General features: G+C 38.0%; 1 protein-coding gene across 1 annotated transcript; it reads right to left on the reverse strand.

The window, feature by feature from the left end:
* Positions 1–947: 947 nt before the first annotated feature.
* On the reverse strand, positions 948–3,889 carry LOC115692154 (probable WRKY transcription factor 14). The gene is made up of 3 exons (XM_030618917.2): positions 2,946–3,889; positions 2,154–2,294; positions 948–1,758 (listed from the first exon to the last, which is right to left on the reverse strand). Exons 1-3 carry the CDS (start codon positions 3,527–3,529, stop codon positions 1,131–1,133), a joined length of 1,353 nt encoding a protein of 450 aa, XP_030474777.2. The 5' UTR covers positions 3,530–3,889; the 3' UTR covers positions 948–1,130.
* Positions 3,890–13,085: the final 9,196 nt, after the last annotated feature.

Here is a 13,085-nt window from a genome sequence, read left to right on the forward strand (position 1 = left end):
CGTTAAATTGGATTAATATCACGAAAAATCACAAATTGGTGAACTTGTGACAAATAGAGCAGTAAAACCCCAAACCGGTACATCTGTCAACTACCACGTGTCACTAAACTTAATAATTTGACAGTAAAATTTAATGAAAATTAACTGAGGGTAAAATTGTCACAGGTGTACAAATTTGGGATTTTTTATGATTAAAAAATTAGTTCGGAATAAAATTGTAACAGGTGTACCAGTTTAGAGTTTTTTGTGATCAAAATAATAATTTAAGGTAAATTTATTAAAAATATATTATTTTAAAATTTTTCGTGGTATTAACGTCAAAGAAAAACAAATCAACTTGAGCGGATAAATTAAAGAAATCAGAAAGCTGAGGAACCCGAAGCACATCTATTTTTCTTTGACAAGGTACACATCCCCAGAGAAGACTTGAAGGGAAGGAACAGTCAAGTCAATTGTATAAAATATTATATGTGTTTCAATCAACTGTATTCACTTTTGTAATCTATACCGAAAGCTCATTGAAGTGCGGAGTCTTCCCTTTTCTTTTTCCTTTTTTTTCTCATTTCATAGATTACCCATATGATGAAGAAGGAGAAGAGAAAGGGGGGTCCTTTGAATTATTTTTCCCACTTTGAAAGATTGAATTGAAAGAAGAAAGAAAAGGGTGAGTGACTGAGGAGTGAGTCCCATCTCTCTCTCTCTCTCTCTCTCTCAAATCACTATCTCCAGTCATGTCTGTGGATGGATGTACTTGTTTCCACTGTTCAAACCTTCTGTTCCTCAGCTTTCTGTCCCATCCACACACACCCGCAATATTCCAAAAGAGAACGTGGCGTCTCTCCTTTGGGCTCTTCATCTGCTCCCAATCACCCAGCATTCTCTCTTTTTAACTCTTTTCCCCTAATCTCAAGCTGACATCCCAAGTTCTGATAAATAACCAGAACTAGAAGAAAACAAAAGGTGAATTATACGAAAGAATTAAAAGAAATAGTAAAAAAAATTCCATCCACATGAAATTCCATTGTAATTTGACACAAAAAGGGTTTATAAAAAGACCAAAACCCAAGAATTGAGAGATATGTTACACCCACAAGTGCTATAAAGCTCCTTTTTTTGGAGTCATGGCCTTGCTATAAACCCCTCTTCATGTCGTTGAACGAAGTGTTGTTATTGTTGTTGTTGTTATCTGACCAATCAAGTAGACTGAAAGGGTCCAAGGCCTTGTCCCCTTTCTCATGCCCATGATCTCCTGAGAACCCTTGGTTGAACAAGATATCCAAAGGGTCTGCCTCTAGCTCCCCTAGGTCCGCGAAGAAGTCATCGGTTTGGTTAGTGTCGAACATCGACGGCCTGTACCCGTGGCCTAGGCCATCGCCAAATTCCTCGTCGTCGAATTCCAATTGCCTGTCCATCTTGTCTTCATTCTCCTCCTTGATAGATGCGCCAGCGGTTGCCCCTGCTGCTGGCTCGCCGGGGAGTTCCGTGGGGATAGTGCCGTCATTAATGTTCTCCTTCTGCTCTTCCTTGGGGTTGATGTGGTTTTGGGTTTGGGAGTTTGGGGAGTTCTTGGAAGTCACATTGTTGTTCTTTGATGGTTGAGATGACCTCGTCGAGCCGGCGAGAGCATTTCTTTGAGTCGGCCATGGGTGGTTGTGTTCAGATGTGTAGGTGATGACCAACATGTTGGGATCGGTCCGGCTTCGCTCAACTTGTTTTCGTGCTGAGCACCCCTTGGAGCTGCTGCATCTATAATAGCCCCTGGATACACAAAAATTGCCAAAAAAATAATATAGTTATATGGCAAAATTTTCCAATTAATCTAGTCTGCAGTTCAAGTTCGCTCAATGATTCAATTTGGAATGTGTCATTAAAAAAATTGATTTGCTGATGATCTCCATTTAATTAATCCTATGATCACAAAACAAATTGCATTCGAATATAAGGGAATCCCAGTCTACCAAATAAAATTCATTTGATAGATCCATTTCGTAAATCTATGTAAACCGATAAAATGTGTTTCAATCCGATAACCTTCGCGAAAAGGCGAAGAGAAAAGCGGAAAGAAAAAAGAGGACGATCTTGAACTCGACGATCACAATCATCATGGCCGGGACATCTTCATCGGTGAAAATGATGCGAATTAACAAACTTGCCTCGGATAAGGAGAACCTTTGATAGGTTTTTGACCGTACTTCCTCCATGCCCACAGATCTGAGGGAACCACTTCGCCACCCGCCCTGCTATTCGCTGCCGCTGGGGCTGGTATGCACACCACCTTCTTTGCTTGGCTCTTCCTGGACAATTGGTAGACATGAACAAATTGATCTTTACAATTCAAAGGTCGAAAAAGAATACTGTCAATCAATAGAGAAGAGAAACTCAGGCGTCAACATAACGAAAATTATCAGCTTTTGAATATTTGTTAAGTCATAGGTTGAACGTCATTCTTAAAAACTGAAGGCAGTATATATTATGGTAAGTGTAATCACTTTGCTTAATCTTTGTATTCAACCATAATTCCTGGAAAATTATAGTATTTGGAAGCTAAGTTGCAGATAACTTACTTAAATACCTTCTGAGTGAGTTCAAACCCTTCATCTTAATCCTTTTACACATTTGATCTGCCGAGAGTCTCATATACGATCTAAATACTAAAGATATGCGTTGACACATAAGCTGTCGAGAGCTTCATTTTAGATCTGGACATTAAATTTCATAGAAAGTTCAAGTTCCTAAGTATCAGAAAGCTTTGCTCATTCACACAGAGGGTTGTATCATCATGTGTAAAACCACCAATAAATGATGATAAAACAAAACTTAAAAGAAGTATCTATACTAATGCAAATTAGCAAAACACAGATTTCGAAGTCTTCTTTTTAATTATCGGTTTAGTTGATCGGAGCCATACGGACTGCCCAAGATTGTATATAATAATCTCATCTCACCTTCTCTTGATACCCGGGTTTCGAGGCGACGAGATCTGCATCGCCGAGTTATCAACCAAGCAACCTTTCGAGCCGCTCAAGCTAATCATGTCACTAGGAACCAGGCCCGGGGTTTTGATTCCCGGGGGCGAAGCAGCCATAACTGGAGAGTCGCATGGCGAAATCGGGAGCTTGTTGGGAGTGATTTGAAGCATCCGCGTGAAGATATTGCAAGGCCTTTTCGAGTCATCTTCGATTGGTGGCGCTGCATACATGACACCGCTGTTACTGCTAAAATCGCCTGCACCCTCGAAACTTGGGCTGACCATCTCTGCCGGCTTCAAGAAGCCCAAATTCGGCAGGTTTATGTCATGGAGGAGCGGATCTCGCATGTTGGAGAAGGGATCACCGAAGTTATGCGGGATGCTGCTCTCGTTTATTGCAGACGAGAAGCTCTCGGGGCTATCCGTGGAGGAGAACTGCCAGGTGTTGGTCGCCACAGTAGGCTCGCCGACCATGCCGCCGCCGCTGGCTCGGACGATGTCGGTAAGGTCGCCTTGGTGGTAGTTGTCCATGATTTGATCTTGCTCGGACAAGCTGCACATAATTCTTAATGCAAGAGACACGAGTAAGAGGGGAATGATTTCATTTGACCCCAGCTAGTTTGGCCAAACCAAGAAAAGAAAGAAAACAACCTTTGTGTACCAAACACAAGTAAAAGAGACACATGCACTTAGGTTGGTTATTTGGATGCTTGATCAAGCTATTGTGATGTTTTTGATAAAAAAAAAAGTTAACAAACAAAAAGGAGGGACTGAAGACTGAGACGCTATGAAGAGAGATGTGGGGGGTTTTGGTCATCAGGAAGCAAAAGAGCAAACAGTTTTTGAAGGTTGAACCTGATGGTGTTCTCAAGAAGAAACAAAGAAAGAATGGTGTTTGAGAGAGAGAGAGAGAGAGAGAGAGAGAGAGAGAGAGAGAGAGAGGGTCGCTGACTTTTCCCACGAAGCAGCTAGCCTTCATACGCAAAATGGAGAGAATAATTAAATACCTAAAGTACATAGAAAAATAAGAGCACCGCTAACAATCTCCCCTATAAAAAAATGGTTAAATAAGTGCCAAATATGTACAGCACGAATTCAATCCTAGCAGGTCGCTTCATAGACTTGTAGATCTATGAACTGATGATGTTATATCTAGCAATCTACCGAAATCGAGATTGAGACAATGTTTTATTCTATCTGAATCACATCAACAGTGCGCACACTGCTCTTGATCATGATTACCGCTCATGTGAAAGGTTTTGAGCTGCTTAAGAGACTCGCCAAATATTTCTTAAACCTCCATATAGCTGGATCTTTTATGGGTTGGAACCTAAGAGACTCACATATACTACATAAGTATTAATTGTTTTTGGTTATTCTTGTTTTATTTTTGTACAATGGGTGATGTGCTGCTCAAGCCAGCATTTGCGCATCTCGACTGTTATTTAAAAAAAAATTTAACTATTGTTGATTAGGTTTATTTCAAGAGTCATTCCATTTCAGGGTTTTTAGCTAAAAAGGCTCCCCAAAGATAAAGGGGAAGTCCACTATTCGAAATGAAGTGATAAGAAAGTAAAGGGGCGGCAAGTAGCCGCATTTCTCGGAAACGTCTCGTTTCTACTCGGCACGTTTCTTCCTTGTGAAGTGATTTACAGTTTTGAGACTGTTGAACAAAAAAATATAATAATAAATAAAGCACTCCTAGTCGCTAGCCGGCCTAGGGTTATCAAGAACTTTTCATTGAAATTAACTCATTGAGAAATGACACAGTAAAATTTAGTTGTGCTCTACACCCGTGGATGATATCATCTACTAGGGTTTTCCTTTAGTTTAAACAGTACTTGCTGACGATTGATCCTATGTTGATGAGGGTTCTGGTCTCGGATTAAGGATTGTCGCTTCACATCGATTAAGTCCTTTGCTAGGGTTTTATCCTTAAGCCCGTGGCGAGGAAGATAATCTTTTGGTGACATGGTCGACACAAGAATCTCGCACGATTAATTATCAAGTTCAATTAAAGTGACTTTTACAAGGTGCGCAATTGATGATGTGACATGTGAGAGTTAATCATTAGATACTTTCTCGATGTGTTAGATCAAGAAAACTTATTTGTACTTAGAGCGGCTAGATATACGTCCACAACAGATGAAAAATTCAATTTTCTTTCTTATGCAAACTATCCCTTGTGTAAGACAAATCATTTGTCCCGAATATTTAAACTATTTAAAGGAGGGAAACTACATGTGTGTATGTAAGCCGGTCCCCTAGACGTGCACAATTGAGCTCTGTTATCATGAAATGGGCATAGCTCCTATTTTTTGTGAACCAATTATTGTGAAACTACCACAAGGAATGAATTTGCGAGGGGAGTATCAAGATTTGAACTCTTGCCTTCTGCTTTGACAACGTGTTAGACAAATCGTTTTTTTTTAAAGTTTAAGCTGTTAAAGAATGGACCAATAATGTATTTATAGCAGATTGATTACTTAACATTCCCCCTACTGTGCAAGCTGGTCCTTATGCGTGCAAGTCAGGTTTTGGACGAAACTACATTAACAAGATTACGATGGAACAGGAAAACAAATAAAATAGCCTGAATAATAAACACGATAAGAGTGTTAGGGTTTGAACCCTTGATCAATGCTCCGATATCACATTAGACAACTCATTTTTCCTAAAAGCTTAAATTGTAAAGAAATTGGCCAACATGCATTTATAGCGGATTATTTAAAATGGATGAGATGTACGATTCAGTAAGTGTATTGGAAGCTTATAATATACGCTCAAAATCCTCACGATAAAATCGAAGTGAAACATTCAGATATTGCTGCTATGAGCATGTATATATCCAAATCTTTTATTTTGGTCGGGTATTTTGTCACTCCAAATTAATATTCTCACTCTTTCACTACTTAATTAGTAATATTTTTGAGAAGTTGGGCAAACCTAAATGTATGGCATAAACATAAAGTCAAGACAAGTATATGACGTTGACTTGTTTTGGTGTGTTCATTGACCACAAATTAAACAAAAGAATGAGATACAAAATAATTTGGGAAATCATATTGTATCCCACTCACTCCATTAAATGGTAATTCTCATCCCTTCTGACTGCGAAAAGAAAAGAAAAATAGAAGAGAAGCTCCATTCATGGTAATATGGAATTTGACTTCTTTGGCCAATGCATCATTGATATCTTATGGTCTGAAATGTGTGGAACAAATTAATAGGGCGGCGCTATTGCCACACTCTTTTGGCTAGAACATACCTTTCTTTTATGTTAACTGACTAAATTAAGTTTCAACTTTATTAACTGTGTACTAATATTTACTAATATCTTTTTTAGGCGGATTAATAACATATGAGTTCCTACTCTCCTATCTTGGTTTTATTCAAAATTATCTTTTTTTATTCTTTTTTGAACCTAGCTTGAAAAGAACAATTTACTTTTTCTTCCAAAATAGCAAAAACAAAACCCCTATATGTCTTCAGCTAGAAACGCAATTCGGGATTTCAATTCACTTGTTCCTTCCAATCGTTATACATAAAGACTAGAAAAAGATTAAAAAACAGAGAAAGAGAAAGATCAAGGCCAAACTTTATTTTATTGTTCAACCATGAAGAAAGTTATTAATATTGCTCGTGAATCATGTCCTCATTTTTTTTTCACCAATAAGTATACATTTTAATAGGAAGACGTTGTAATTAGATTCGGACTTTCATCAAGATCATTTATAACTTAAACAAGAAAACAAATGAACAATCTTATAACAACTCAAATTGACATTATTTTCACCGATTCAAAAGGATATGATAAGTCAACTAGTTCAATTTGGAAACTTAGCACGTATGTGGTGTGTGAAGGAGAGAGATTATGGGATTAATTTTACTGTGTCTGTGGGAGCTAATATTAGTTAGAAATATTTATCCAAATTTTATGATTGAAAGGTAATTTGGTCAGTTAATAGAAGGATGGTGTGTTTTAACCAAAAATGGTACGAAAATAGCGCCAACCTTAATGAATATTAGATAAATTTATTTTTATATCGAAGTGTTTGACAGAATCAATCATGTAGCGAAAAGTCTGCTCTTTTCTTTTTATAAGGAATCTGATGCAAATAGTTGTTCTACATATGATCCAGTGGAAAAAAGTGAAGACCCTGCCACTTAATTGTTTGGAAAGAGTCCACTTTTTTTCTCCCACTAATTGCAAGGGCAACCACTTTTGACGATTGTCACAAAATTTGTGGAGGTGCAAATTTTAATAGAAATAGTATCTGAACCCTTGAGGTGGTAGAAGTCATAATGATTGCAAAAGCAAGAAATGTGAAAGCCTCTAATGTACTATGCTAGAGTGCCCTAGAGGCATTTTGTGGTCTCTAAATAGCTTTCCAAACTCGAGAAAGGACAGATTTTATGCGCTTATAAGTATCATAATGCTCTTGTAAATTGTCCAAGTGGTTCACGCTATTTCAATGCAACTTTAGTTTATCTAATGCAGGTCGATATTGTATGATGAGGTGCAATTATGGAGTCTATTGGGTATATGTTAGCGTAGCATATTACAAACAGCAGATCATTTGTATCTCACGTGATACCCATCAATTCTAAGGGTTGTATAGTGCATTGGACTCAAAATGCCGGTGGACTTGAGGGATTTTTCTACAACGAGTACATTCGTTGACTAAATTATGGTATGGAATAGATTGTTTTCAAGTTCATTAACATTGATATTGAAAGGAGATGTTAGTAAATTGACCCATTTCGAGACTAGTTTGCAGCCAAGTAGGATTTGTATTAGTCTAGGATCATACATAATGCAAGGCATAATTGCCCACAAAAATTTTAAACTTATTGTACGGCGGCCAATTCAATTCTTAATCTTTCAATTGTGTCAATTTAGTCTTAAACTTTTGACAGTTTTCCATTTTAGTTCTAAACCATTTGATTGTGTCAATTTAGCTATAAAACTTTTGAAGATTTGCCAATTTAATCCTAAACCTATTATTTGGATATTTGGCTATAAAAACTACATTGACAAATCATAAAAGGTTTAGGACTAAATTGACAAATTATTAAAAGGTTTAGGACTAAACAGGCAAATTGTCAAAAGGATTAGAACTAAATTAGCAAAATTAAAAGGTTTACGATTGAATTGGCTTTCGTACAATAAGTTTATGACATTTTAGACAATTTCCTTCATAATGAAAGTACATAGTTAAGGCAATTGTTGGAAATTACTCCTATCTATCACAAACCCAAGAGAAGCGAATAACCCTGCATTATTCTCTCCTTCTCTGGCTTACACGGAATTTATAATTAAGCGTTCGTGGTATTTGAGAGTCACTGAAATAATAACATCCTGTGTGAGCTAGGGAGAAATAATCATATGAGTATAATGCATATTGAATAGGAACCGTCGAAGATGGTGAATTCCATGCGAGTCTGACCAAATCTAATAGTTTATGGAATACTTGCTCATGAGTTTGAAGATTGCAATTTTCATGTATAGATTATGCTATAGAGAACATTAAATCCTCATAGAACAGGCCGATGTATGATCCTCTTGAAAGAGGTCCACACATTCTTGCTAGATATGCCATATACCATTTTGCAAGAAGAATTGAAGGACATCCCAATAACACCTCTTCGAGTGCTTAACTTTGATCATAACCTTTTAAATGAAGAAAAGTACAGCCAGTTGGAAGTTTGTTTGTAAAACAAATTTGGGAAAATTCCAAAAATGGGCATGAAGTGGAATTATTTTCTCAAATAAGGACCCGAAATGGACCTTGTCTCAAATAAGGGTTTGAAGTGCCCTCATTTTCTCAAATAAGGGTATGGAGTGAATCTTGTCTCAAATAAGATCGTGAAGTAGCCATATCAATCTCAAATAAGGACCTAACCTCACCGGCCAAAGGGTATTTTCGTCTTTTACTTTTTTGAATTTTTTTCTTTCTTTTTTCCTTTTTTTGTTTTTTTCTTTTCATTTTCGTTTTCGTTTTCATTTTTTCCTCTCTTCCCTCCGTTGGCCATCGCTGGGGCCGACGGAGGTCGCCAGCCTCAGGCGAAGGCAGCCCTCGCCGGCGTCAGGCAAGGGCCGCCCTCGCTTGGGCTGGCTAGGTGACCCTCGCCCGACGCCGGCGAGGGCAACCGAGGCAAGGGTCGCCTTGCCTGAGCTGGGTGGGCGAGGACGAACCTTGCCAAATCCAACGAGGGCAACCCTCGCCCTCGTCTGATGCTGGCAAGGGCGACCCTTGCCCGACGAGGGGTGGGTGGCCCTTGCCTAACGCTGGCGATGGTGGCCCTCGCCTAGGCTGGGTGGGCAAGGGCGACCCTCGCCAGATCCGGCGAGGGAAAACCTCACCCTTGCCCAGGCGAGGCAACCCTCGCCCGACGCCGGCAAGGGCGACCCTTGCCTGCGGATCATAATTAGCACGAATTCTCATTTTATTATTTTTATTTATTAAAATTTTAATTTATAATTATAAAACAACCTTTGTGTCCTATTAAAACAATATGACTATTCGCAATAGAGTTACGGTTATTTTTTTATTATTTAATTTCGAATTTTATTATTTTTGCCTAACGGTTGTTAGACGCTCTTACAACCTTTGAAAGGTTGTGTCTATTCGGACATAACTTCCTAATATTTGAACAATGACTAATTATTTTTAAGAATTTATAAAATTCGAAATAATAAAAAACAAAAATATGTTATTATTTTTAATTCGAATTTTCAACATGTCTTTTGAGAAAGTATCCGTTCACTCTGCAGCCTTTCCCAAATGGTTGCTTCTATTCTAAAGACTTAAATAAATTCCTCAGTTTTCCGTCTCATAAAAGTCTTGGTCAAATTTTCTTTTTAAAAACTACGGCAATTGCTTCTAATTATTTCCTTTTGAGAGTTCTTGGGCAAATACCGGAATTGCTACATGGTATTCTCGTTGAGACTTTGTTATATCCTAGAGAATTTTTGCTAATAACTATTAGCAACGCTGTGGGGCAAATAATTCATTAAAGAGAGTGTCATCATGTCTCAAAATCTCATTCTATTCTTCTTCCCAACTGTTTGATTATTTTCCCAACATAGCCTTTCCTAGGTGTTAATATATCGGTTTCATACCCTGCCACGGAATGTTTGGCTTGGGAATCCATCGAGTCAGACGTTGCATCTTCCCCTATCAGACCACTATGCATTAGAGGTCACGGATTAACCTTCAAAATTTATCCTCCTGAAATAGGGCGGCCATCATTATAATCGCACCGAAACTGCTAGCTGTATAAAAGTCCTCTTTTGGTGCAGGTTGGCTCAAAGTTCAATTTCCAAATTCGCAAGATTTGAATTTGAACCTTTGATCACAATTTACTTTGGAGTAACTCTTCACCAGACTAAGCTACCACCTTAGTGGTACTTCTTCAATGCACTTATAAAGATTATGTTTATAACTTAATTAATGTGTCCTAATCACATCCTTTACAAGATGCATTTATCAAACCGACTCTCTCTCTCTTTTTAATTTTTTGGCCAAGATATACTAAACTGGCTTTAAGGATTACAATTAATTAAGCAGCAAAAGGAGATCATCTTCAATCTTATCCATGTAGAGAGGAAAGTGTTGGAGCCATCATGTCGGCATGATTAAGGACAAAATATAAGATTTCAGAGGTCTAAAAGGAGTTCCTTCCTCTTTTTCTCCTTTCTTAAGGGTTTGTGGGCTCGTCTTTTGCGAGCGCGGAAGGTTGAAGAAACGGCTATTGGTCAAATGCTTTTCGCCTTTACAGTTGGTCCAAGCTTGAGATTTCTTTATGGACTCCGGTTGACCTTTTCAAAGTAATGATCTCATTTCATGTTGAACATCACTGAAATCTCTCTCTCTCTCTCTGCAGTTCTGCAGTATGGGTGTGTATGTATACGTATGCGCATATGTGTTGTCTTTGTGCTCTTTGTCCTTCTTGATTTTGTAATTATGCATTTTATGGAATTAAAGACTTTGTTTAGTGCCCATAGAATTGCAATGATTAAAGAAAGGATTGAGGTTTTCAATGTTCCAATGATCGTTCAGAGAATCACGATCTGCTGTTTGTCTCTGATGAGACGTTTTAAGAATCTCTCTTCTCTCTCTCTGCCTCTCTCTCTCTCTCCTTTGCTTTTTTAAAACATGGAGGGTTTTGTCCTCTCTAGGCCACAAACCTCCACTGCACATGAGAACAAGAACTCAATGCATTCATCATAACTATCAACTTGGATGGACCATACTTTAGGTGACAAGACCTTAAAATAAGAGTAGCGTTGATTAACCTGTAAGATGGCATTTAGTGGATCCGTCCAAACGTTTACTTTCGATTTCAGTCAATCTTTATCGAAAATTTATAGACTCCATATTACACCCTTTTTATCTTTTGTAATTTGATGAGAAAAGTACAAAAGGCAAAGAAAAAATTTGTAAGTGTAAGTAGATTTATTGATGAAAAGCTTACTCAAGCAAGACAAGATGAGCCAAAATCTTATAGAGCTTAGCACTTCAGCTCCGAACAGGTCAATATTAGGAACTGTGGACCTTGGCTATAAGCAAATTAACTGTGTCTTTTTATACTCAACATGGGATTTCCATTCACCCGATGCACTTTTCTAGGCCATGATAGGGAATGTCCTTTGCATTCTAACGAGGGTCATGTTACTGTTGGTTAACCCTCAACGCGAAATTGCATCTTTGAAGGATCCCTATTCATTGTGGCTGGCTAGCACCAAAACAGGGGAAAAGAAAATAACAAGAAGGTTGTATCATGGGAAGTTTCTTTTGGGGTGGAGCCCAACCACAGTAAATTTGATGAAGCTAGCTCCATAATACATTCAATCTCGACAATGAGGGACTGTAGTGACTAGAGGGATTTAGTTGGGTGCTCTAAACAAATTCGGACACATAACACCATTGATTAATGAAGGTGTAATGTTACAAAGCACTTTTAGGACACCGATTTAATTGCGGTACAGTATCGAACTTTCAAACATGTACAATCTACTCGATGCACATTTAGTTATTGTCAACATACTTTCTCCTCAAAGGATAGTTAGATGATCTTGGGATTACACGGCTTTTTCATGGCTCTTTATTCGCTTATTGAACTCTCTTTTTTATTTGTGACTAATCACAAGAAAAAATAAAACAAACTAAAACTTTCTTTCTCTTCTATCTCTTAGTTTAGCTATTATAGTGCGGTACCTCCACATTCCAGGTAACAACGAGCGATGAATAAGCATCGGATAGCGACGAGAGTCCTTCTCCGACAACATCGTCCCCCTCTCTCATGTCTCAAATCTTTTTCAAGCCTTTTGAGAGAGAGAGAGAGAGAGAGAGAGAGAGAGAGAGAGAGAGAGAGAGAGAGAGAGAGAGAGAGAGAGAGAGAGAGAGAGAGAGAGAGAGAGAGAGAGAGAGAGAGAGAGAGAGAGAGAGAGAGAGAGAGAGAGAGAGAGAGAGATTTTTATGTTTTTCACAATTTAATTAGTTAGACGTATCCGAACAAACCTCTTCATCTGCAAGTTAGTAAAATTACGAAAAAAAACTGATAAATGTAAATCCAATATATGTTGCTAAAAGTATTTTCTTTTTACATGTAGATGTATGTAGATGTATAAAGAAACAAAACTCATATTATTTTCAGGAAACCTAAGTTGTGAGATAATTGACAAGCTGAAATATTATGGTTTAACTTTTACCACTCACCATCACACGTAAACTTATAATATGATGAAAGTACAAAGTATGTAGCTCGACATTTATATGCTGACTATTTGATAAATAATTGAATATTTTTGTAGGAGAAAGACCGGAATGATCAAGCTAGAGCTGATTCATCTCAAAATCAGCCACATAAAATAGCCAATGCCAAGAACCTAAGTCAAGTCAAGCCCCCAAAATTGCTTCTATAAAAAAGGGTCGAAAAGAAGCCGTTTAAAAAGGCTACCCTTATATTTTGATAAGTAAAAAAAGGTTGTGAAGGATGGGCTAGATGCTAATTGTAGTAAAATCAGAGTGATCCCTACGCTTGGTACATGAGTCGAACTTACGCCACGGACGATCTAGGACTTCTCGAGATCGAGGAGCAACTGGAGGAT

This window comes from Syzygium oleosum, unplaced genomic scaffold, assembly GCF_021117445.2.
Source record: "Syzygium oleosum isolate NSW1041296 unplaced genomic scaffold, Sole_v2.1 Sole_v2.40, whole genome shotgun sequence".
In the NCBI taxonomy this organism is placed as follows: domain Eukaryota; kingdom Viridiplantae; phylum Streptophyta; class Magnoliopsida; order Myrtales; family Myrtaceae; genus Syzygium; species Syzygium oleosum.

What these genes read in the sequence shown, in the direction of transcription:
- LOC115692154 (XM_030618917.2), bottom strand. Translation starts at nt 3,529, where the DNA reads ATGTGCAGCTTGTCCGAGCAAGATCAAATCATGGACAACTACCACCAA. An exon ending in AACCCGGGTATCAAGAGAAG is followed by an intron (nt 2,295 to 2,945) that starts GTGAGATGAGAT and finishes CCAATTGTCCAG; the next exon opens with GAAGAGCCAAGCAAAGAAGG. An exon ending in AAAGGTTCTCCTTATCCGAG is followed by an intron (nt 1,759 to 2,153) that starts GCAAGTTTGTTA and finishes TTGTGTATCCAG; the next exon opens with GGGCTATTATAGATGCAGCA.